This window comes from Myxine glutinosa, chromosome 8 (genome assembly GCF_964187855.1).
Source record: "Myxine glutinosa chromosome 8, kmMyxGlut1.1, whole genome shotgun sequence".
In the NCBI taxonomy this organism is placed as follows: Eukaryota; Metazoa; Chordata; class Myxini; order Myxiniformes; family Myxinidae; genus Myxine; species Myxine glutinosa.
This window is the reverse complement of record NC_136268.1, coordinates 47,843,378-47,870,187: the sequence shown is the minus strand read 5'-3', so window position 1 is coordinate 47,870,187 and position 26,810 is coordinate 47,843,378. Positions and strand designations below refer to the sequence as shown.

At 45.8% G+C, this 26,810-nt stretch overlaps 1 protein-coding gene across 1 annotated transcript in view; it reads left to right on the top strand.

The window, feature by feature from the left end:
* LAMP1 (lysosomal associated membrane protein 1) overlaps positions 1 to 26,810 on the top strand; it is a 104,569-nt gene that overhangs the window by 38,390 nt on the left and 39,369 nt on the right. The window contains exons 3-7 of the mRNA XM_078783237.1: positions 5,245 to 5,364; positions 7,863 to 7,935; positions 11,724 to 11,885; positions 14,415 to 14,689; positions 14,815 to 14,931. Of these exons, the coding sequence (XP_078639363.1) occupies positions 5,245 to 5,364; positions 7,863 to 7,935; positions 11,724 to 11,885; positions 14,415 to 14,689; positions 14,815 to 14,931 (747 nt within the window). The remainder of the gene's footprint in view (positions 1 to 5,244; positions 5,365 to 7,862; positions 7,936 to 11,723; positions 11,886 to 14,414; positions 14,690 to 14,814; positions 14,932 to 26,810) is intronic.

The window sequence follows — 26,810 nt, the reverse complement described above, 5'->3', positions numbered from 1 at the left end:
CCTTCTATGCCCGGCAGTGACGTCATGCAGCGCCTGGAGATGGCATAGGAAAGGAGTGGTGCATAATAATTCCAAAGATGAAAGTTACTGTTTTTAAAGATGCCATAAAGGACAAACAACAGGCATGAATAACTAATTTAACTTGTTAAATAAGGTGGTGTAGAAGATGGTTCATCAACATGCATTTTAACGCCATTTTCCCTGCCCGAGCGGGGGTTAGCCTTGCGGCCCCCATGACGATCTTCTCCATTTTGCCCTATTTTCTGCCTCTCTCCTTGTTAACCCCCTTGCCCGCATTTCTTCTTCCACCATCTTTAGCCAAGTCTTTCTCGGTCTTCCCTGTCCTCTACTTCCTTCTCCATTCATTTCCATCACTCTTCTCAACCAGTCACTTTCATCCTTCCTCAACACATGACCAAACCATTTCAACCTGTTCCTCTTCACAGCATCAATCACAGGCTCTATTCCCATCATCTTTCGCGATTCATCATTTGTCTTCCTCTCTCTCAACGATACTCCGCGCATCCAACGATACATGGTTCATCAATGGCGGTAAATGTTAAAAAAAACGTTTTTAGTTTACAGCCTTAAACCTTTTTTTATGGCATTTTAATTGTATAATTGAACACTAGAACAAAAATTACCTTCTTGCCACTCTCAAAAACCTACAGTTTTGCAGTATTTGGACAAATTTTACACCTTCCGGACCAATTAAACTTGCTGTTCCCTCTCTCCGGTAGGTGAATATTGAGATTCAGACGAAATCGTAGGCTCGTAGGGAATATTGTTTGTGCTCAGAAACCCAAAGCAGCAAGAGTTGAAAAGACCCTTCCCATGTCCTTTTTCTCAAGGCTGTGTGGGATAAGGTGTTATTTGAGCTCCAAATTTTTTATTTTTTTTCCCCACCCCTGTTTGGCATTTTTTTTCTTCATTCCTGAAATAGTCCATGGGCCCAAAACCCAATACTATTTCGCTTCTCATTTCCACCTGAGTTGGTGAATTCCAACCTTATTCTTTTAAAAGGTCAATGATCTTTTAAATTCATTCAATTTTCAATTTTTCAATTCAATTTCAGTGAATTCAAATTAAAAGGTCAATGATCTGTGGATCACATTTTGGTATGATTTATAGCAATTGCAGATGCATAGCATGGTAGTAAGTAATCCAGACCAAAACTAGTGATCTTTAGACAAACATTGTAGCTACTTGGTACCGCCTCCTCCTCTGCTGCCCCCCTCTGCTTCCCCCCTCTGGGGTTACAAAGAAGGGGCCAACACTAATTCTCTACATAAGCCTACTGTGTAAAGCCGCTCCCTGTGATTGAGGAAGAGGGTATTACGAGTGATGCCTGAGAGCTCTTAATTGTATCACGAGCAAGATGCATTCATGTTATTTTCGCACTCGCTTAGCCTTTTGCCTAAGACTTGATTGCAAAAAAAATCCAGAGTAATTCCTATGTTTTATTGCCTTTTTTCACCTTGGGGGAGGGGGAGGGGGGGGGGGGGACCATGTTAAGGCATATCGATAGTAGCTTGAACGTTGTCGAGGTGTTGTACACCGCTCCTTTCCTATGCCATCCCTGGGCGCTGCATGACGTCATTGCCGGGCCGGCAATGCCCGGCAATGACGCGCGCTGAAAGGGAGTACTCTATTTTCACTCCAGTTTCTTGTTACTTGCGAAAATCGAAGATTTTTTCAGTATATTGGTTGTTCTTGTGCATTATTGTGTCTGTGTCTGTGTCTGTGTCTGTGTCTGTGTCTGTATGTCTGTCTGTATGTCTGTCTCTCTCCTACAGGTCAGTTTTTAACTGATCTGCATGAAATTTCACCAAATGGTAGAGTTGGTCATAAGCAAGAAGCCTATTGTTTTGGTGTCAAAAGGTCAATATGCCAAAGGCCAAAGGTCACTAACTTTGTCAAATTTCTAAAATCCTCAATTTTCATCCAATTAACTTGAAATTTGAAGAGGATTTGCACATCTGCTCACTGAATTCAACCCCCAACTATTTTTGAGGTCAACATAGGCCAAAAGGTCAACATAGGCCAGATTTATAAAATCCTCTATTTTCATCCAATTGACTTAATTTTAAGAGGATTTGCATATCTGGACACTGAATTCAACCACCAATTATTTTTTGACGTCATCATAGGCCAGCAACTTATTTTTGGGATTTCACAAGTACCGTGCAAAGCATGACATATTTCTTGTTTGTTTGTTGTACACCGCTCCTTTCCTATGCCATCTCCAGGCACTGCATGACATCATTGCCGGGCACCGAAGGGGGCTCTGCAATGACACACGCTGAAAGGGAGTTCTCAGTTTTCACTCTGGTTGTTTGTTTTCTTGTTTGTTTGTCCGGGCGATATCTCAGCTATCCTTTGAGCTAGGAAGCTGAAATTTCGGCACAATAGTGAGTAAGTACTTTGACAAATGGTATTTTTTTTTTGGATTAATTAATTGATTGATTATTTAATTATTAGCGATTATTTAAGTACTTGTACATTTCCTTTCTCTTCTGGCCATTATCTTGGGCACCTTTTGAGTTAGGAAGCTGATATTTGGACATGCCAATGACCAAGTGATGTGGCTGTAAAGGCTATTTTTGATGTATTGATTGATCAATTAATCGATTAATTATTGTACACCGCACCTTTCCTATGCCCTCTCCAGGCGCTGTATAACGTCATTGCCAGGCACCGAAGGGGCTCGGCAATGACGCACGCCGAAAGGGAGTACTCAGTTTTCACTCTGGTTGTTTTCTTGTTTGTCCGGGCGATATCTCAGCCATCCTTTGAGCTAGATAGCTGAAATTTCGGCACAATAGTGAGCAAGTACTTTGTCAAAAACTGTGTTTTTTTGTTTCTTGATTAATCAATTAATTGATGAGTTATTTAATTATTAGCGATTAATTAAGTACTTATTTATTTCCTTTCTCTTCTGGCCATGATCTCAGGCACCTTTTGAGTTAGGAAGATGATATTTGGACATGCCAATGACAGTGATTTGGCTGTAAAAGATATTTTTGATTTATTGATTAATCAATTTATCGAGTAATTATTTAATTATTCAATTAATGACAAATTTTTTTTTCTCAGTTACAGATTCTGATGAAATGGTTGTCGTTTACGTGTTCTATTAGCCAATTGATTAGTTATTTCATTTTTTAATGATTATTATTTATTTATTTTAATTATTAATTATTTCTTTATTTTATTTCTCATCTGGGCAATATCTCAGGCACCTTTTGAGCTAGGGAGCTGGTATTTGGACATGACAATGACCAAGTGATTTGGCTGTAAAGGGTATTTTTGATTTATTGATTAATTAATCGATTAATTATTTAATTATTCAATGACTGACTTAATTTTTTTTTTTTAGTTACAGATTCGGATGAAATGGTGGTGGTTTCTGTGTTCTATTAGCCAATTGATTAATTATTTCATTTTATTCGGATTATTATTTCTTTATTTTCATTATTAATAATTTATTTTCTTTCTCATCTGGGCAATATCTCAGGCACCTTTTGAGCTTGGAAGCTGATATTTGGACATGACAATGACCAAGTGATTTGACTGTAAAGGCTATTTTTGATTTATTGATTAATCGATTAATTATTTATTGATTAGTCAATGAATCAATTAATGATTTAATTTTTGATTAATTAATTATTTCATTCGTTTTCAAAAAGTTAGATTCAGATGAAACACTGGTGGTTTTCGTATGCTATTAGCCAAGTGATTAAGAAATTAATTAGTTTACGATTCCTATGTAGTTATTTTAATTTCACAATTAATCAATCAATTTTTTGTACACCTCCCCCTCCCAATACCATCTCTATGCGCTGCATGGTGGTATTGCCGGGCGCCTACTAGAGGATGTTATTTCTTTATTTGGCATGGGGGCAATGTACTTTGAAGGTATCTGTACTTGTTTGTTCCCCCCCCCCCCCCCCCCCCCCTCCAAGGCCGCTTCTAATAACAATGAAAGTAACTCAATTGTATTGAAACATTTCTGAATTTGCGAATATTTGCACATGCAGTAAATGGCAAAACTGAATGCCGAACCCGTGAATCTGGGATGGTCGCCTCGACCGCGACGTAAATCACTTTGATTAAGGTGCCATATCCGACGTGGAAGTGAAAGGTATCTCCCAGCACGATCACAAACCGCATGGAGAAATCCTTGGTTTACATGTGGAGAGAGAGCAGTTTTGTATGGATGGAAACTCAAAATCATTGTTGTATTGAAATTTATGAAACCTCCCACCCACCTTGGGACACCCACTGGGACTTCAAGAGGTTCCACAGCAAGTTTGGCAGAGCTAGCCACAAAACTGAGAGAGTAGTTCGGGGACAGACAGACACTCCTGCTTTATTATATAGAGATGTAGATAAAACGTGCGATAGAACTGTAATGAAAGATATTACAATTAAACTTGCAAAATAACCTTTTTTTGCATCTACATGATAATTAACTTGGCCCGCTGTGTTTGTCATGTGCCATTAAGTGAAATACCATATGCCCTGCAGTTGGAATTTTTGGAACTAATTTAACATATAGCCCACAGGTTATTTGTGTGAAAATACGGTTCTATGATTGTTACCATACCAAAGGGTAGTGGATATAAAGAGGAGACCACTCATTTTGCATCCTTGGATGCACATGACTGCCGAAGCAGTTTCCCAGGCTATTGTGCACAATCCTGGACGAGTCGCAATTCCAACGCGGAATACTCGAAGGCTCATTCTTCTCAGTAAGCTGGTACTCATTTTTCTGACCTCAGAAGGATGACAGGGAGAGTCAACCCACCTTGTGCGATTCAACTGCATGACAGGGGCTTGAATTCAGGACTCTGAGATCTCAAGCCAGCCACCTTGACCATTAAGTCAACACCAGGCTTGGATATAAAATAGACCTTACTAAAAATATATATGGGGAGAATTTGCCACCTTCGTGGTGGAGTCTCATTTCATTGCCAATAACTGAAAGTAAAATTATTTGTAAATACTTGCCATGGAATGATTGTCACCCTGAATCATTTTCGTTTTGGCTTGTTACTTTTTGGCTTTTTATATTTAGATTCTTCTCATTGTCATTGATTTGTAATGTAGTATCTTTTTTCTTCTTCTTCCTCTTCTTCTTCTTCTTCTTCTTCTTCGTTTTTGACATCCTCTAAGTTTTAGGTTTATACTATTGAGATCGGATTTTTCATAAATAAATAAAAATTCTATCCATTTTGAAAGGAAACTGCAATATTCAACATCGATCCAGCAAAAGTCACAGTGAGTGGAGTTTGCGGTGACACAACAACAACACTGAATCTTAGCTTCACCAATGGCAACATCATGTTCACTTTTAGCAAGGTGAGTTTGCTGTTGGTATTTTTTTTTGTTGTTGTTGTTGCTTTTGTTAAATTGATTTGTAAATTGAGGAAATTGAGATGCAAATGTTTTGTAGCACGAAATGCATCATAAGTAGGCAGTGCTTTATTATGGAGCTGTGAATGCACTTGATTTCATCAGCTTTGATATCTTATTATTTTAAGTGTTGCAAACAAAACTGTTAATTCCACATTCGATCAAAACAATTGTGTGGCCTAATTGATCCTTTATATGTTTTGAACATGCTATGAGGTTTACTGGGTTGGTTCAAATGTATAATTTATAGCCACAATTCTTATCAACATTTTCTTCTTTTTTTTGGAAAAAACAAATAGATATTTATTTGGATACTATTATAAAATACTTGGCATGCGTGAGGAAAATTACTGTTGCAATTTTTTTCGTGCCAAGATTTTGGCTCGCTTGTGTACCCCAAGAATAACACTGGTCAACAGCCAAATTGGTTCTGACTTATTTTCAACTTTTTCTAACTAATTTGGTGCCCACGAATCCGAATCTGACCTTAAAATTTCGTTATCACGTAACCTTGACGTAGTACATCATAAGTGTGGAAAAAATCTTGAGAGCATGCGAATTTCTTGATTGTCTCAATAAGTCTATTGTCACAAAAAATAATATGAACTTAAAGTTTTTATTTACATCACATAAAAAAATGTAAATCTCCAAAAAGAATGTGAACTTTATAAAATATCACAAAAAATTATATGAACTTTAAGTTTTTATTTACATCACATTAAAAGTTCTTGGGGAACTTTACTTCTGCGTTTGTAGGAGCAATCACTTTTACGCTGTAAAGTCCAACAGTAGTCGCTCATCATGTTTGGATTGAATCAGCCTTGATATCGAGTCTCCATGATGGCAATTTCCTGGTGAAACCTTTCTCCATGTTCATCACTGACATTGCCAAGATTTTGTGGAAAGAAGTCCAGATGAGAATGGAAGAAATGTATCTTGAGTGACATTTGAGCACCGAGCGCCTGGTAACTCCAACATCTTGTCCACAAGCTCTTCATAATTTGGTGCTCGAAAATTTCGAAGGTAATTGTTAGCAAGAGCCACAAAGCTATCACAAGCAACGCTTTCCAGCTCAGATAGTCTCGTTACAAAGTCCTGATTAGTGAGTACAAGACGAATTTGAGGACCATTGAAAACACCCACCTTTACTTTGGCCTCAGATACAATGCTTTGGAACTTCATTAGCAAGTAGTGGAAGCCAGCACCATCTTGATCCATGGCCTTCACAGAGTTCTTCATCAAACCAAGTTTCAAATGAAGTGGTGGTAAGAATACCTTCTCAGGGTCAACAAGAGGTTTGTGAATTTCAAATGAAGTGGTATTCCTATGGTATACTGGTTCTCAAAAACTGGATGTGCTCGTGAAAATTGGATATCATAATCGAAATGTACAGGTTCATGTTGGTGAGAATCACCTCCAAATATACTAGAACCATAAAACTTTTAAAATTTTGTTGACCAGTGTAATTTACAACATTTGTGGTGCGTCCATGCATGAGCCAAAATACCACAGCGAATGGATGAAGAAATCATGGTTTAATTAAAAACTGGGAGGGACACAAAAATATATCATGTAGGAGAATAAGAAGAAGAACCCGACGATACGATACCCGCTTAAACTCGTCACATACCTCCTTGCCTCCTTAAAAGTAAGGAGACTACTCTCAGAAGTTGTACAGGACATGGGAGGGCATGGGTTCGAGACGGTGAGGGTGTGGGCAGAGGGTGGAGGAAAGAATAGAGGATGATTGTTCTTCTCTCACCCTTCAACCTGAGGCACCCGGGAATGATGCTGTGCCATCAGATCTTGCTTGCGAGCGTATGAGGCAAGATGTTCAGGAGCGGAGGTGGACTTTTTCCAGCGCAATTCCGAAACTGCTGAACTCTCCAGACTCAGTCAGACTGCACCCGTTTGCTTTCTTCCCAGACTAGCATAGCCTGCAGACTCCATCTCACTGGCAAACTGACTAACACAGCACTCTTGGGCGTCTCCTTTTAACCCCCAGCATGTGACGTTAAAATTATTTGTAAATACTTGCGCCTATTTGCACCTCGCCCCCCCCCCCCCTCGATTGGCTGCATTTTCCACCACTTCATCCCTCCTGACCTCCAGGCTTGTGTGCTCTGGGTGTCATGAATCAAGGCCAGGGGTCATCGGCCGCATGCACGCAATGACACCAGGCACATTGGCGTTAAATAAATATGGTAAAGGAAATCGAAGCACATAACAGAGGGATGGCAGGAAGACTAGGAACTACTGTCTACACGATTAATCCTGTCAGCGTGAATTTGGGTAGTAGCTCAGGTATGGTGTTTATCGTAATTCATTTCTTTATTTACTGTTGTTGCCTTTTTTAATCATTTATCCTATTGATAAAATTATATTTGATATACTTTTATTATATGAGACACTTTGTAATATATGTACCTTGGATTATTCTGCAGGAAAATACAATATCCGTCATTGCAGCAATTGATTTGAAGTTGAAGTACACGACTGCCAAGAGTATTGTGATTCGTGAGTTTCATAAGTTTGTGTTTTGAACCAATGTTAAAAAGACTACTGAATCTTCCAAGGGATAAGCTTGGATCTGATAGCCAAACCTAATGCCATAAAGCTCTGCTTCGGTCTTTACATTGAACCAGTCACCCTCAAAGGTTTTGGTTATTGGTCGTGCTATATAAAGCACAGCCAAAACTACAATAAGATAGGTAGCATTTACGTTACATCTGGGCACCTCTTGCCAACCTTGCTCTCAGGGATCTGAGATAAAACAGTCACTCGATTAGTAACAACCACTTTTCATTGCTACTTGATTTGGATGTGTAAATAGGGGGATTGCTTTTTAAGAAGATAAAGTGTTATACTGAAGATGTCACTTTAGACAAGTTGGTTTTTGAATGTCATCCTCAGTACAAGCAAGTGTTACCATAGAGAGATGTCCTGATGTTATTAATGTCTGCCATCAATAATTGTGAGGTGGAGTTTATTGTTTCTGCAACTGTTGTACTAGTCTTATCAGCTCTACTTGGCTAGTTTTGTATGTTGGTGTTTGCATGCATCGACTTCCTTTGGATCATTTGTAGCTCAGTGCAGGACGATATGAGCATTGCAAAGCAAATCCTTTTAATTAAGGCATTTTTAAAAAAAGGTAATGTAATACTGGGTGTGTTATACTTTATTTCCAATACAGTGAACTCTTGTTTTGTTTTATGCAGGTTTGGATTGCGTGGTTTTGACTTTACACATCTAATTATTTGTATAGCTGTTCTGTTTTTACATGGATTCGGTCTCTTTTCCCTCATTGCGGGTCGTGTAAAGTATCTTTACGCAGGTATTGATAAGTGAAGTATTGTTGTCGCCGGCGATTGAGACCACCGGTGACAGCCAAACAGATTTTTACTCCTGGGGCATCCAACCGAGTTAATGGCAGTTCCTTTTAGTTTTATGGTTCGCGTGGGACCGGAGGCAGCCAGGTCCTTACCTAAACAAAGCCACATGGGGTTAATCCGAACCCACAAACAAACAAAACAAGACAAGAAAAATAAAATTCGACAAATATAAATTTATTTACAGTAATGAAAAGACAATGACAGGTGAGGTAAACTAAAATTTATAGGTTGAGGATCCTCCATTCCGACTCATACAGACAAGGGAATGATAAAAGAAAATAAAATGCACTTATAATTGGCCGGCACAAAGCTTTGAGTTTGTACGAGGATGTTCGGGTGCCTGGTTGTCGTTGAGCGGGTCCCGTAGGTCAGCAAATGTCCTGAGCGTCGACGGGATCAAGAGGGCGCTGAGTCGCTCCTTCGCTGCACCACGAACATGGGGCAATCAGTGCAGACTGCCTCCTTTCGCTCTCCACTCTGCCCGAGACGTCACGAGCTCCCTGAACCGTCGCTTTATTACCCCCTCTTCGACGGCTGCGCCAATCTCCTCCTGGATAATGCTAACAGTTTACAAAGGCTCCGAAATCACCCCACGAGCGCACACGGGCACGAAAACGCAGCAGTTCCCCTCACGCAAAGCCAGGACAGAATGTGTCTGCCTTTAACGAACGCCAGAACAAAAAGAGATCATAATGGCGAGACGGCGTCTTTTTTTTCCCTTCAGCTCTCGAATGTTTGACCACTGACGTCACACTATCCAATCACCGAGCGCTACTAAATCATCCCATCGCACCTCCACCGATCATGAAGGCTGGGGCGTGGCTTCGTTACGAGTCGTCGGGGGCGGAGTCAAATCTCTGTTCTGGAATGTTCGGGTGACATCGTTCCCTTGTCGATCAGCAAATGCTGTTTCTGTTGGACATGGCGGTGTGGTGAGCGAATGAGTCCCATTACAGCGCTATAGTTTTACTGACCCCTCAATTTCCTGGCTGGCCGAATGTAATACAACCGAATGGAAGACCACAGGAGGCAAATTATACACTGGGGAATTAATCTTTAAGCCCTAGAATTAATTATCACAAAGCCAAACCCCTTATGGCGACATGCAAACGCTCTTACCCGGACAGGCAGCGTACTTAATACATCGAGATTCTCCGCTGCATACGGAGCATTCTAATCTACACCTTTCAAACTTTCCTAAGGTATTTCTTTGTTTACCCCCACAAACGTAATGGTATCTTTCTTTACCCTCGCCAGAGGAGAGGGTATTGCATTTTGGGTCCATTTGCTTGTTTTTGTCTGTTTGTCCGCATAGAATAGGTATGCTTTTCTCTGCAACTGTTGGTCCAATTAACAGGAAATTTTCACCATAGCTGCGCCTCCTCCTGTATAATTTTTTTAATGATAACTGTGACATAGGTCACGTGGTACACGCGCCATCTTGGAAAAAACGGAAAAAAAACTTTACACCTTTTTATTTCTGAAAGCGCTGCATAGAATAAAATGACATGTGGCTCATTGTAAAGAACTCCTCATGGGGAATGACATGTTAATGATGTCATAAGTGCCTCCAATCCTCTCCATTATGACATCATAATTTGACAATTACAAATCTTCATCTGATCAGGATGAAATTTCTTGACCATCATCTAGGGATAAATTGGTGGAGAAAAAAAAATGTTATCGGCCATGTGGTTTGGCAGCCATATTGGATTGAATATAAATCTATGCTATCAATAAACCACACAAACACAGCAGCTACTAAACAGCACACAAACTACAAACACGTCCTGGCGTGGGCCTTAAATCTCTGCTCTTTCTTGTTATGACCATGTAAAATATCTTTACGCAGGTATTTTTCCCCCAGTGCGGGTTGGTATTCTTCCTCCGCCGTGGTGTTGTGTGCACTCTAGGGTGCGGGTGTTAACTGAGACTCACGATGCATACACTACACTACAGTACTGTATCTATCTCTCCGTGTCGACTATCTCTCGGTATTCCAATGCCGTGGAATGGTAATAGATTCTTTTATTTTCTGTTATAATTGCCCTTGGTGATTTTTAACCATGGCTCTCAAGATGAAAATCGTTGCTGGTGGTGAAGCAAGTGCAAAAGTCTAGGTAAGTGATGTATTTGACATGGAAAGTGGAGGTTTTGGATAAGCTTGGTCGAGGTGAAAGTGCTGCATCACTGGGTAGATGTTATGGCATTAACGAGTCCAGTATCTGGCAAAAGTAGAAATGCGCAGAAAACACATGGGGTAGTGAATGCTCTGGTTTTAGCCACGCATGACAGTAACTCATAAGCTGCTCCTGCACATGATGCGTGAGTTTTTACGGGTGAGAGGAACCTCATCCTATTTTTCCCATCGGCTCTTCGTTTTATTTTATGTGGATTTGGTTTACGCGTGGGTTTCCAGGAACACAACCACCACGTAAAACAAGGGTTTACTGTAGCTCAATCAAAACATTGCCCTTTTGCCGTCATTATTCAGCTTTTGTAAACACACTTATTCTCGATCTCTAAAACTCACTATTGGTTATTGTTTTGTGTGATGTTGAATCCTGAAGGGGCACTTTGCTTTTCAAGCATTTTGTTCTAGTTTTAATGCATTCACCTTAAAGTCGCTTGCTTATCTATCCCATGATTTGATAACCATTTTTTGTTTTTGTTCAAGTATGCCATCTTCCATTGTTTCTTCTGCAAATCTAAGTGTTCCTGCAGAAGGAAATGTCTGTTGAAAAACGTAATTAGCCATTAATTGTGAGTGAGCAAAACCCACCAATACTGACTCTGCTAGCCATAAGTATAAGAATATTCTAAATACGAGTATTCTGGCTTCTCTGCCATTTGTTATCTGTTTGGAACATTGCATATTTCTTTCTAATCCCTCCCTTGTTTCCTTCTTTCCAGCATTTAAGGTACGTGACACACCAAACTACCGCCTTGCACATTTCAATGAGTCGTACAAGTGCAACAGTGCTGAGGAGCTGCTGACAGGGGAGAATGTCACACTGATTGCATCACATGTGCAGCTGCAGCCATTTGGTGTTTCAAACAATACATTTTCGCCTGGTGCGTGCCCACTAGCAATCGCTTGTCTGGTGATTTTGCAATCGCTTGTCTGGTGTCTGTGCATACTTTTTTATTTATTTATTTACCATTTGAGCTTTTCTCATCAAATTTTCAACAAGCTTTATGAGAATATGGAGAACACTAATACTAGAATGGCACTCAGTAGAGAGCATAGCTCCGCCAAGTGAACGGTTTACGTTTTGTATCCCAGAGTAGACCAGAAAATCGCAATACAAAATCACATTTAATCAAAATCATCTGTCCACAACTTTTTGAGATATTCTCCTATATTTATAAGCATATCTCTTCTCTCTTCTCTTCTCTCTATATTATAAAAGAAAGTTTTTGTTTGTTTGTCTGCGCAAGCTAATCTCCTGAACGGTGAAAGATAGGAGGAAACCTCTAATACAAAAAATGTTGGGACGGGCCCCGGGAAGGTTATAGGCTAGGTGGCGAGGCCGGTCGAGGCCCACCTCAGCCAAGCTGGGCCCATTTCACAATTAAAAGCTGAGCTGAATTATTGTAGTCAATCGTCTACGGCCACGAGTAAAAGCTGAATTATAGTAGTAAATTCATTCAAAATGAACCAAAAATGTCGGTACGGGCCCCGGGAAGGTTATAGGTCAGGTGGCGAGGCCGGTTGAGGCTGCTTCGGCCGGGCCGGGCCCATTTCACAATTAAAAGCTGAGCTGAATTATAGTAGTCATTCTTCTACGGCCGCGAGTAAAAGCTGAATTATAGTAGTAAATGCATTCAAAAAGAACTAAAAATGGACGGGCCCTGGGAAGGTTGTAGGCTAGGTGGCGGGGCCGGTCGAGGCCGCATTGGCTGGGCTGGGCCCATTTCGCAATTAAAAGCTGAGCTGAATTGTAGTAGTCAATCTTCTACGGCCACGAGTAAAAGCTGAATTATAGTAGTAAATTCATTCAAAAAGAACCAAAAATGTCGGGACGGGCCCTGGGAAGGTTATAGGTCAGGTGGCGAGGCCGGTTGAGGCTGCTTCGGCCGGGCCGGGCCCATTTCACAATTGAAAGCTGAGCTGAATTATAGTAGTCATTCTTCTACGGCCGTGAGTAAAAGCTGAATTATATCAGTAAATTCATTCAAAAATAACCCGGGCAACGCCGGCTGCTTTCAGCGAGTTTTATATATAGATATATATATATATACATATACATATATATATATATATATATATACATATACATATATGTATGTATGTATATATATATATATATATATATATATATATATATACATATACATATATGTATGTATGTATATATATATATATATATATATATATATATATATATATATATATATATATATATATATATACACACGTAGTGTGTTCAAAAAGTATCCGACCTTTATTTTTCGTGCGTAAAAAAGAATAAGCTAGGGAGGCGTTGATTGGTGCACGTATGTAGGCGATCCTAATGCGCACGCGTGAATTTTTTCCCACCTGCAGAAGCTGTCATTCGACGGCAGACCGCCGATGAGTGAGGACATGTAAGCGAGCGCCGTCGGATTTTCGTTTTTGACAAAATGACGGAAAAACTTGAACAATGCTACTGCATCAAATTTTGTGTAAAGCTTGGCGATTCCCAAGTGGAAACGATCCGCAAGATTCAACACCGTTCATTCCATTATGAAGGAGGATTTGGGCTTCAGGAGAATCTCAGCGAAGTTCGTACCAAAGCTGCTAACGATTGAGCAGAAGCAACTCCGTTTGGAAATCGCACAGGACATGCTGGAGACTGTGAACAGCGATCCCAGCTTCCTCAACACAGTGATCACTGGCGATGAGTCCTGGGTTTATGGGTACGACCCAGAAACCAAGTTGCAGTCATCACAATGGAAGCATCCAACATCCCCGAGGCCAAAAAACACAAAATTTGATGCAGTAGCGTTGTTCAAGTTTTTCCGTCATTTTGTCAAAAACGAAAATCCGACGGCGCTCGCTTACATGTCCTCACTCATCGGCGGTCTGCCGTCGAATGACAGCTTCTGCAGGTGGGAAAAAATTCGCGCGTGTACATTAGGATCGCCTACATACGTGCACCAATCAACGCCTCCCTAGCTTCTTTTTTTTTACGCACGAAAAATAAAGGTCGGATACTTTTTGAACACAGTAGTATATATATATATTCAGTTTTTTCTTTTTAATAAATTTGCAAAACTTTCTAAAATCCTGTTTTCTCTTTGTCATTATGGGGTATTGAGTGCAGATCGATGAGGGAAAAAATGAATTTCAACGATTTCAGCATAAGGCTGCAACATAACAAAATGTGAAAAAGTGAAAGGGTCTGAATGCACTGTATATATGCACTGTATTGTTTTTGGCGGAGAGTCGGGCCGATAGTTAGGGCAAGTGAATTTTCCTAACTTGCCCAAATGGGTTATTGAAAAAAAAAAAAAGAAAAAAAAAGTTGACATTATTCATGGTTCCAAAGATTCCTTTTGTTGAAATGTGTTATTGCACAGCATTTGACTTGAATGTTTATTTTGTTTTTTTTGTTGCAGCTTCCATATGTTCTGAGAATTACACCAGCACAACCGCTAAGACCACAACCACAATCACTACTACCACAACCGCAAGCACTAATGGCACGACCACAACCGCAAGCACTAATGGCACGACCACAACCGCTAAGACCACGACTGCACCCTCTACAACCACACCCCCTACTCCACCGAAGCCAGAGAAGGGTAAATACAATGTCACAGATAAAGACAACCAAATATGTCTGCTGGCTCAGATGGGAGTCGAGCTCGTCATTACTTCCTCTGACAAGAAGGTATTCCTTCTTTTTCCTTCACTTTTTGTGCATACGTTTATTTACCTCGTGTGTTTGTAAAGTGATTACATGTTGGTGGTTGTGGTTGAGAGCAATTATTCCCTCTTCCTTCCATTCCTCTCCAGAAAAATTCTACAACTTTTGATGTGAATCCATCAAAAGTAATTGCCACCGGAGGTTGCGAGAAGAATTCGTCGTATGTTCGTCTTGCATACAACCAATGGAACATGACTTTTTATTTTGTGAGTATATATCTCTTTTGTTTATATTGTAATGGATTTGGGAAACCCTGCACTTGGTGTAATTATTGTAAATATCACCCTCTGTAAATAGTAATTCTTTGTAAATAACTCCATCAATTGGTAAGATCAAAGGTCGTCCCCTAGTTAGTCCATCGCACCACGTAGCAAATCATAGGACTTCAACATAGTTATATCCTTATTCTGTGTTCCAGATAAGGCTGTGTGTCCAATAGTCGATCTTACGTTGCACCAAATCAAATAAGATAGATCCCCTTTTCGATGGCTCCAAAGCCTACATTTCCAACAGCATTCAGACTCAATTACGCACGCGGTCAGCTCGGAGAAGAAGGGCGTGGCCCGCCCATCGTCATCAAGAGGTGGAGCCAGGATGCCCTTACGACCAACCAGGAATCGGTGGGCATGACTTGGTAGGGCGTGGCTATATAACCCGTTACGGGAAGCCCCCACCGCCAGATGATTGAGGGAGCAGATGAGAGAGGGAGCACGAATCAAGAGTTCTGTGGAGGAGGTGCGTGATCCAGCTGAACGTGGAAGAGAACGCAGGAGGCAGAGGTGCCTGGGAAAGCTGCCGGTGCAAAGCCGAGTGCGTGGAGTCACCGTTTGCTCACTTCCAGCGTGGAGCTGGAGCGGACGTCGTTGCCGCGATTTCCCGCCGCACCTTCCAGCCCTGCCGTTCTGCACAGACCCTTCTTCTCCCTCCAGCCAATCCTACCTGCAATTCCCTATTCGTGTGAGTCTGTTTGTTCTGTCCAGTGGGTATAAGTTAAGCTTGTTTTTAAGAATTGCACTGTGTCTTCTTTCCCTGTAAATTACATTTCTTTTCTTCTCTTTGATTTTGGTTTGTGTAAATAATTAATAAATACCTGTTCTCCCTTTACTTCGGTTTCTTTCTCATCCGATCGCTTTAGAGATTTCCCCATTGAGTTCCTGTGGTGCGATTTTGGCCCACGCTTATAATCGGGTTTGTCATTGTTAAACGGCTCGCGCCGCAGTTGGCTTCGCTCGGCGCAATCCATCAATTCCACTGCGGCACGGGCGGGAGTATTTCCTTGCGTACCGGGAAGCGCTGGTACTTAGGTCATAGGACGGATAGGCCTAATACCGGGCGTGATGTCATACCCCCAGGATCGGCGACGGCCAGTATAAGGACAAGGGGGAAGAGGTCACCCCCCTTGGTAAGGGGAGCGCCGTCGTTCGGAATCCGTAACAATTGGTGTCAGGAGTGGGATTTGGACCCGAAGTGCGCTTAACGCACTCAAAATTATGAGCGGCCAAAATTGTAGTGACATCCTAAATTTAAATCGTGCCATGGATGATCAAGGTTATCGGATGCCGGCAGGGGAGCGATAAGAGGGTTTGGAGGCAACCCAGGATCCCGGAGAGGAATGGGAGGAAGAAGGCAATACGCATTCGGTAGCGGGGGTTTCAGACGCACAAGATGGCGGTCTCGCGCACGAGGGTTCAGGCACACAAAATGGCGGAGGCCGAGCCCGCGGTGGTGGTTGGGGCCGCTGTGCTAAGCGGGTTTGACTTCAGATTATTCCTGACCCAACTGGATGCAAAAATGGAGAAAATGAGTGAGAAACTGGGAGGCCAAATGGGAGCAATGAGGGACGAAGCGAGGGGTACCAGTGAACGGTTGGGCAACCAAATTGGGGAATTGAGGAATGACATGGGAAACCAAATTGGGGAATTAAGGAATGACATGGGAAACCAAATTGGAGGTTTGGAAAGTAGAATGGGGGAGCGGTTAGATGACAAAATTGAGGGGTTAGACAACAAATTTGAGGGTTTGGACAATAAATTTGAGGGGTTAGACAATAAATTTGAGGGGTTAGACAACAGGTTGGAAGGGCTGGAATGTAAATTGGAGGGCCAACTGAAGGACGTGGGTAATCAAATTGGGGAAATGAAGGATGGGTTAACGGAGTTGGAAAATAGAATGGCCACCCAGGAGAACCAAATGGAAGGGGTGAAGAATGGGCTAGGGGGGTTAGAAAACACCATGGAAGGCAAATTGAGGGAAATAGGGGAGCAATCCGCCCGGGAAATTAAACAGATGGGGAACCAGATAGAGGAGGTAAAAATCGTGTTGGAAACCAAATTGGATGCCCAGAGGAACGATTTGGAACAGATGAGGGCGGCATCTACCAAAGAGATGGGGGAGGATATAAGGCGTGGAGTGGGCGATGAGGTCGCGGGGGTACGCGAGGAGGTAAAGCGGGGTGAGGAGCGCATGGAGAAAGAGGTGAGGAATAGTACGGCTCGGTTACAGGGGGGAATAGAAGACCTGACGTGGGGAGTAGAGCAGCTGACGGTGGGACAAAAGGAATTGGGGGAGCAGGTGGAAAAGAATACGGCGGTAATAGGAGGGTTGAAGGCGACCCAGAAGGAAATAAAAAAAGAACTGATAGCGACTAAGAAGGAATGTCAGATGGTACACGAGGGTTGACAGAGGTTGGACGAGGTGACAGAGGCAATGGAGACAAAAGAACGGGAAGTAAGAATGCACATGGAGACGACCAAGGTGGCCTTAGAGGAAGAAATCGAGGGGGCGCACCGGGAAATAAAAGAGGTGAGACAAAAATTAGAGGAAGTGGAAGAGGTGGTAAGTGAAATTAAAAAGAGACTGAGGGAGACTAAAAAAGAGCTGAAGGAGGAAGTGATGGATTATGTACAAGGTCTGTGCTCAAATCGTGATGATGTGCTTGCTAACCAGATAAAGAGTTTGCAGGTGGCGGAGGAGGAGCGAAGACGAGGTGCCGAGGTGAGTGGCGATATACTTGGAAATGTATATGGTGTGAGGGGAGATTCAGTGAGCTTGGGTGTTGGTTTAGACCCAGGCGTTCGTGAGAGGCCGCTGGTAAGGTGTGCGACAGGTACAGAGTGTGTGGAAAGAGGAGGTGTGCAAGGAGGTCCGACTATGGGGAATGCGAGGGGCATTGGTGAGCAAGTGTGTGCGGGTATGGTATGGAGTGGGTAGCGGGTTGCGGAGGGGCGACCCAGGCATCGACACCAACGGGGGTAGTGTTTAGAGGGACGGGGGATGCACACGAGCCCCCCGGGAATAGTGTACTGTGGGGGCTCGAACGGTTCGGCCCCGCGCTGACCTCGCAAGGAGCAACGCACGGGGTCCGGCCTTCGGGTGCCCACAAGGTCCCACTCGCGCCGTATGACGGCATGAGTGATCTGAGGGCGTACCTGGCGCAGTTCGAATACGTATGTAGTGGCAACGGTTGGAATCCAAACGAAGGTGGAGTACACCTTGTGGGGGCACTGCGCGGAGGTGGAGGTGCTGACAGCTTTACCACCGGGTGCTCTCACCCTGCTAGCTCTCCGTGCGGCCTTAATTGATAGATTCGGTATTGAACAGCAGAGCGAGCTTGTTAAAGCTTGGCTTGCTCAGCGAAAACGCAAGCCCCAGGAGACCATCGGGGAACTTGCCCATGACATCCGCCACGCAGTAGGAATCGCACACGCGGACATGGCAGCGAGTTCCCAGGAAAGCCTGGCACTGGATCACTTTATCCAGGCTCTTCCGGATCTGGAGCTCCGACAACAGCTCGCCATGTGGCGCCCGCAGACCATTAGACAGGCGGCCGACGCTGCAGCCCGTTGGGAAGCAGCAAGGCCCCTGGCCCGGGGAGGCGAGCGCCACACAGTGGCGGTGCGTCGGCCCGCGATGGGAGACGGCCCCCCTAGGGGGCCCGCCCCCGAAGGGGGCCCTGACCTGGAGAGCATGTTTCGGAGGTTGGTGGACCGGTGCCTGGCGGGATCTGGACCATGGCAGGCGGCCCCGCCGGTGGGCCACGGCAGAGTACACCAATTCGGACCTTTAGGGGGGGAAATTTGGAATTCCGGAGGCAAGCACCTTACCGGATGGTAAGGGGTGGTGAGGTGTGCTAATTGTGCTCGGCTGGGTCACCGTGCGTGGGAGTGTCGAGCTCTGCGCCGGGACGCTCCCCGACAGCCGATGCCCTCAACTCCGCCCCATATAGATCGGCCTAGCCGACCTCAGACATCCCCCCGCCAGTGCCCGGGAAACTAGAAGGTGCCGAGCATGCAGGGCGGTGTTCGGCAGTAGGGGATGGAGAAAAGCCCTCATTGACGCGACAGGTCATTCATTGTGGCCAAATTGGAACAGGTAGTTTGACAATTCGATGCAAAATTGCCGGCGTGGGGGTAGACGCCGTTGTGGACACGGGAGCTAGCGCCACGATCTTCAGCCCTGTCATCCTTAATTCGAGTGCAGACGGCTGGGGTAAAATCCAGCGTCTGGGAAATCATAGTTTGCAACTGGCTACCGGGGCAACGGCTCCGATCATAGCGCGTGGTTTTGTGACCCTCAAGTTGGGGTCGGTAAAGAGTGAGATAGAGGTTTGGGTGGCGGAGGTGTGCGACCCATGCTTAATAGTGTTGGATGTGTTGACTGCCAGCGGTTGTAAAATCGACTTGAGCCGGGGGATCCTGCAAGTGGGAGTGGAAGAGCTACCATTGGAGGGGGTGAGCACGGCTGAAAGGGTGGAGCTGGAGGCTCCTGAGGCCGTGACCATCCCTCCAGGGACCGAGGCCATAGCGCCGGCCCGATGGTCAGCTCGCCCAACATGGCAGGAGTCCTGCGGCCTGGTTGAACCGGTGGCAGCGTGATCCATACCTGGTTTAATCGTGGGCCGCACCCTTGTAAAAACGGACGGGCCGGTGGTGGCCGTCCGAGTGATTAATATTAGCACAGAACCACGCACTATAGTGAGGGGCACGAAGGCAGCTGGCTGCACCCCAGTTAGAGAAGTCGCGTTAGTGAGGGCGAGAACGTCCAGCCGAGCCGGCCCCAGGGGGAGCCTTCAATAAGTAATAGGAATTGGCCCGATCTCATTTGTGAGATGGTAAATCGAAGTAGCGTAGAGTTGGGAGGTACCCAGAGGGAGGCCTTACACAAACTGATTGGATCCCATTTGGATCTCTTCTCCTTGTCCCCCGAGGATATTGGACGTACGGGCCTGGTGAAACATCAGATCCACACCGGTGAGGCCCGGCCTATTCGTCAGCCCACCCGACGGCTCCCTTGGAGCAAGAGGGCGGATGCTGACGAGCAGGTAGAAAAGATGCTCGATGCAGGTGTCATCGAGCCCTCGGGAAGTCCCTGGATGTCACCTGTTGTGCTGGTCAAAAAGAAAGATGGGACCCCGCGGTTCTGCGCGGACTATCGCCAGCTAAACAACGTGACACAAGGACTCGTATCCCCTGCCAATAATTGATGACACCCTCGATGCCGTTGCGGGCTCAAATTGGTTCTCAACTTTGGACCTCAAGAGTGGGTATTGGCAGGTGGAGATGGACAGGGCAGGGAAGGAGAAAACGGCATTTTCCACAGGTAAGGGGCTGTATCCGTTCACTGTGATGCTGTTTGGTTTGTGTAACGCCCCCGCCACCTTCGAGCGATTAATGGAACATGTACTAGGCGGCATGCCATGGCAATCATGCCTGGTATACCTGGACGACGTCCTAGTACATGCCAAGACATTCTCCCAAGCGATAGCTAATTTGGACCAGGTGTTTGGGTGCGTCAGACAGGCAGGGTTGAAGCTGAGTCAGAGTAAGTGCACCTTGTTTGCAAGAGAGGTGGCCTATCTCGGTCACGTTATCGGTCGCGAGGGGGTAAAAACAGACCCAGGCAAAATTACAGCGGTAGAGGAGTGGCCCGCACCACGTACCATCAAGGAGGTGCGGGGATTTTTGGGACGCTGCTCCTACTTCCCGGCGTTTTGTGGCGAAATTTGCGGAGTTGGCCCGTCCCCTCCACCGGCTTACGGAGAAGGGGACGCGATTTAATTGGACAAGGGAGTGCCAAGAGGCCTTCCTAAAATTGAAGGGGTGTTTGACATCCGCACCCGTTCCAGCTTACCCCACTAATGACAGGACATTTACCCTGGACACGGATGCAAGCCATGAAGGATTGGGGGCAGTTTTGTCTCTCACACAGGAGGGCGTGGAGAGAGTGATTGCTTATTATAGTCGGGCCTTAAGTAGGCCCGAGCGAAATTATTGCGTAACCCGCAAGTAACTATTGGCTATGCTGGCTGCCATGAACCATTTCCACCCGTACCTGTACGGGCGGAAATTTTCGGTTCGAACTGACCATTCCTCCTTGCAATGGCTCTTCCGGTTCAAGGAACCGTAGGGCCAAATTGCAAGGTGGTTGGAAAAGTTGCAGCAGTACGATTTTAATGTGACCCATAGGGCCGGGAAGGCCCATGGTAATGCTGACGCACTCTCTCGGCGTCCTTGTCTGGGGGAAAACTGTAAATTTTGTGCAAGACACGAGGAGAGGGAGCAATTGGGCGATTCTGCCCCGATCCTCGTCGTCCGGGCAACCCGGGTGAAAGGGCCAATTTTGCCACTAACCGCAGATGAAGAATTTGGAACTTTGGCGTGGAGGACGGACCAGCAGGAGGATCCCGTCCTGGGACCGGTGTACAATTGGGTTCGATTGGGACAAAGACCTAAGGGGGAAGAGGTCACCCCCCTTGGGGCGCAAACGAAGGCATATTGGGCTCAGTGGCAGACCCTGGAATTGAAAGACAACATCTTGTATCGCAAGTGGGTGGAGGTTCCCTCTGAGAGAACTTCCTGGCTGGTGATAGTCCCTGACAAATTTAAGAAAGTCATATTACAACAGGTGCATGGTACCAGCTCCGGCAGCCATTTGGGCAGGACAAAGACAACATCTCGGGTCTGCCGGAGGTTCTATTGGATGAATATGGGGCGCGACATACAGGGCTGGTGTCGGAGATGCGACGCCTCGTCTGCCAAAAAGGGGCCAGCACGGAGGATGAGGGCCCCCCTTCAATTACACCAGGTGGGGGCCCCCCTTGAGTGGGTGGCTATGGATATTCTAGGACCGCTACCCCGCACCCGCCAAGGTAATAAGAACAGCCTCGTTGTAATGGATTATTTCACCAAGTGGCCGGAAGCCTACGCCCTCCCCAACCAAGAAGCCGGGGTGGTAGCGCAGGCCTTCGTGGAAGGATTTGTATGTCGGCATGGGATTCCACAGGAGCTGCACACTGATCAGGGACGAAATTTTGAAAGCCAATTGCTAAAAGATGTGTGCAGACTCCTGTCAATTAGGAAAACACGGACAACGCCCTTGCGGCCACAATCTGACGGGATGGTGGAAAGGTTCAACAGAACATTGATACAACAACTAGCATTGTTCACCACCACCCGTCAGGATGACTGGGACGAACATCTCCCACACTTGTTGATGGCCTACCGAACCAGCCAGCACGGGGCCACCGCATGCAGTCCAGCGTTGCTTATGTATGGGTGGGAGTTGCGGGCTCCCGCCGACTTGCTATGCGGTCCCGTGCCAGAGACCACAGATATCCCGCCAAGGGAGGGTTATGCACGTCACCTGGAGGAAGGCATGGAGAGGGTCCATGCCTTCACCCGCCGCCAGCTCCATCTGACGGGGGCCAAGATGAAGCGCAGGTACGACCACCGAAGCCAGTACGCTCCGGGGATGAAGATTTGGTTCTTTAATCCCCGGAGGCGGAAGGGTAGGTGCCCAAAACTCACCTCCCCCTGGCAAGGCCCGGGAGTCGTCCTGTCGCAAGTCTGTGACGTGGTCGTTCAGATCAAAATGGGGCCACGAGCCCTCCCTCGGATCGTCCATGCCGACCGGATAAGACCTTATGCCGGCGAGCAGGCGCCCTCGTGGATTGCCTCGGCTTTAGATGCCGAGGCAGGACCCAGTACCTCTTGCGAAGGGGGCTCGTAGTGTCGGAGGACTGGGGGGGGTGATAGTGGGAGATGCCCGATGTGCAAGGATGGTAAATCCACCATCCCTCACATCCCACGGGCACATGAGCATTAGTTATGGGGTTTTGGCAGTTTAAGCTCGCCGAGGGAGGGTTTGGATAATTGTATAGGGACTTAGAAATGACCATAGGTAACTGTAGGGTTAAGTAGCGACATGATACCTGTAGTTGGGGACGTAGGTAGATTAGTTGGATGATAATGACGAGGGAGCGCAATAATATAAGGGGCGACTGGGAAGCGCGAGTTTCAGAAGGGAGTAGTTAGATCAGATGATGCTGTGTGTGTGTGTAGAAGAGTATTGAGCAGAGTATTTTGAGTGTGGGTGAGTGCGTTGTATTGAACGAAGAAGCCTGGGAGGAAGGAGGGTGCAGGAAGCACCAGGTGTGAGAGCACAGGTGTGCAAGTGAGTGAACAGGTGTATGGAGAATGGTTTTCGGAATAAATGGTATGGAATGGATGGTGTGGAGTGAGTATGGTGGAAAATGTGGAGTGGAGTGGTTGGTGCGAAGGGAGTGTATGGGGAGGATGGACCCCTATCACAAATACCCGGGGAGGGTAGTTTAAGAGTTAGGTAGAGGGTATAGGTAAATTGTGGTTGGATATTGGCATCTGTGGTGCGTGTGGAAGAATGGTGTTTGGATGGGTGCATTAGTGACGTGGAAATGGCTGGGCGTGTGGCCTGTTAGTGTGTGTGGTTGGTTGGACACTCCGCCACTGTGAGGATGTCGGCCAGGTGAGGCCGCAGGGGGGCTCTGGGAGCCGGTAGAGTTGTTGTGGATGGGGCCTGAGGATCCGGAGGACGGACCCGGGTAGCCCAGTGCCAGAGAGGGCACCGAGGGGGTAAGTGCCAGGGAGGGCCTTCCCCAGTTAGATAGGTTAGGTAAAGGAGCAGGTAAGCTCGGAGGCAACTGCAGTGGCGGAGGTGTGCAGGTGAGTAGACCTGCTGGGAGAGCCACACGACTCAGTCCCGAAATTGTGCAAAGGCACAGGGAGTTGAATCGGGGGAGTGAGACCCCAAATTGATGAGCACCACAGTTTGGTCAATGGGAATTGGTTTTTAGAACCACACAGAGTAAGATAGCCAATGGATTGGCAGGGAAAGACCCCGGGTAGTGTAAAGTGTGTTAATGTCATTTAGGAAGTAGTTCGGATTGAAATCTCCTCGCACCATCTGCATCCACTCACCTGAGGTGACGACAGAACTCCACACCGTGCCATGTGTTGTTGTTTTATTTTTGTGCAAATGTTTTGGAAATGTGAGACGCATCATGACGTGGGTGTGACATTGTGCTTGATGTTCCATCTCTTCCTCCTTATGAGGAATTGATGAGGAATTTGGATGATGGCAAATTTGGTTAGAGGGATTGTGACGAATTTGGTATTAGGGGAGATATGGTGAAGACGTGACGGTAGTGACGAATTTGTAAATGTGTAGGTTTTGTAAATATGGGGTAAGGGCAAGGGTAGAGTAGGTGACGGGGGGGGTGGCGTACGGTAGGGACGAGCTTTCTCACTTCGCTCTCCGTGCGCACCTCGGTCTGCATTACCTGTGTTGATGTGTGCCCTTGCCCTCGCTAATTCTGCTTTGTCTTCCTTCCCCACCCATGGACCGTGCTCTCTGGGCACTGAGGGGGAGCGTGCGGGAGCCCGCCATTGTGTGCTCGAATTCCCGCTGCAAGCTGCCTGCATCCACGCACCACTTGTGGACCACACGTTGTGTGGCATGGCCCCTCTGCTTGGACCGGCCAGGTTGGCCAGAGAAAGATCTCGCTTGTGCACCACGGTCACAGTGGCACCTAAGCCATGCAGGTGGACAACCATAGTCGGCCCCTGTTGGCCATAAATAACCACATTGGACACGGTTTGTGCTTTTGTTTTATTATTGCAAATAGGCAGCAAGCCAGAAGAACGACAACACCGAGAACGACGGCCAGCAGAGGGAGCAGAACAAGAAGAAGACGTCATCCTTCAGCCTTATTGCAAATGTGATTACTGTGCATTTTGGTGCTTATTATTGGTACTCTTTATTGGTGCTTTGGTGTTTGCATGCCCGGGGATGTATGACAGAATCTCAATTCTGCATCCCCCGGGCATGTGAGGTGGTGCGTCGATGCAGTGCATGCTGTCTCCTCCCTCCCACAGCATTCTTTTTGTTTCCTAAAAGAAAAATAACAGGTCCTGGGTTGCGTTTTGTAAATAATCAAATAACGTCACCTGGAAATAATGCTCCCCACCGTAAATGTTTAGTTTGAAAATTAATTCCGAAATTCAGTTAGTTGTGGGTGTGAATCTGTTAGGTAGGGTGCAACGTAATAGGGGGACATATTTATTGTATTTTTAAAACTCACACTCAGGGTCAGTTTAATTATAGAGGGAAATTACACCTGCGTGCCACATTAAGTTAAAGTTTTTTCGGCCCGGGGCGTGCCTGGAGGAGTGAGGGTGCAGTGTAACGGATTTGGGAAACCCTGCACTTGGTGTAATTATTGTAAATATCACCCTCTGTAAATAGTAATTCTTTGTAAATACCTCCATCAATTGGTAAGATCAAAGGTCGTCCCCTAGTTAGTCCATCGCACCACGTAGCAAATCATAGGACGTCTCCATAGTTATATCCTTATTCTGTGTTCCAGATGAGGCTGTGTGTCCAATAGTCGATCTTACGTTGCACCAAATCAAATAAGATAGATCCCCTTTTCGATGGCCCCAAAGCCTACATTTCCAACAGCATTCAGACTCCATTATGCACGCGGTCAGCTCGGAGAAGAAAGGTGTGGCCCGCCCATCGTCAAGAGGTGGAGCCAGGAAGCCCTTACGACCAACCAGGAATCGGTGGGCATGACTTGGTAGGGCGTGGCTATATAACCCGTTACGGGAAGCCCCCACCGCCAGATGATTGAGGGAGCAGATGAGAGAGGGAGCACGAATCAAGAGTTCTGTGGAGGAGGTGCATGATCCAGCTGAACGTGAAAGAAAACGCAGGAGGCAGAGGTACCTGGGAAAGCTGCCGGTGCAAAGCCGAGTGCGTGGAGTCACCGTTTGCTCACTTCCAGCGTGGAGCTGGAGCGGACGTCGTTGCCGCGATTTCCCGCCGCACCTTCCAGCCCTGCCGTTCTGCACAGACCCTTCTTCTCCCTCCAGCCAATCCTACCTGCAATTCCCTATTCGTGTGAGTCTGTTTGTTCGGTCCTGTGGGTATAAGTTAAGCTTGTTTTTAAGAATTGCACTGTGTCTTCTTTCCCTGTAAATTACATTTCTTTTCTTCTCTTTGATTTTGGTTTGTGTAAATAATTAATAAATACCTGTTCTCCCTTTACTTTGGTTTCTTTCTCATCCGATCGCTTTAGAGATTTCCCCATTGAGTTCCTGTGGTGCGATTTCGGCCAACGCTTATAATCGGGTTTAGTCATTGTTATACCGTCATACCCCCAGGATCGGCGACGGCCAGTATCAGGACAAGGGGGAAGAGGTCACCTCCCTTGGTAAGGGGAGCGCCGTCGTCCGGAATCTATAACAATATGTATTGTTTCACGGTTTTACTTATGAGGGGGATCCTCGGTTCTTTATGTCCCGTGCCTCCCCTCCCCTCCCCCCCCCCCCCCCCCCCCCAATGTCCCCCTGGAATTATCGGTTCGGATAACTCTATGTCCTGGCGGGTTGCTAGTCGACTGCGAATGCCAATTAGTTGATATGTGGCACAGCGTCTAATTACCGTTTACCTGGGGGTCACGTGGTTTCCTAGCTGGAACACGCCCTCGATATGCACTGATGTAGTCTTATTTTCAGATCTTAATTGGATGCAGCTGAACAAAACTCCTTGTGCACATTGGGCATAGACTGATTAAAGCCAACCAGTTGGGTAATTAAAACCTCCCAGGCTAACCTTGATGGATGCGGATGGTTCTCGACCAATGAAGGAAAAGACAGACACAGACAGATCAGAAGAACAGTTCAACAATAGGGGATTTATTTATAATGTGAATGCGTGCAGCCCAGGGGGAGCGTTCAAAGGGCTTTAATGTCCAAGCAATTTAATG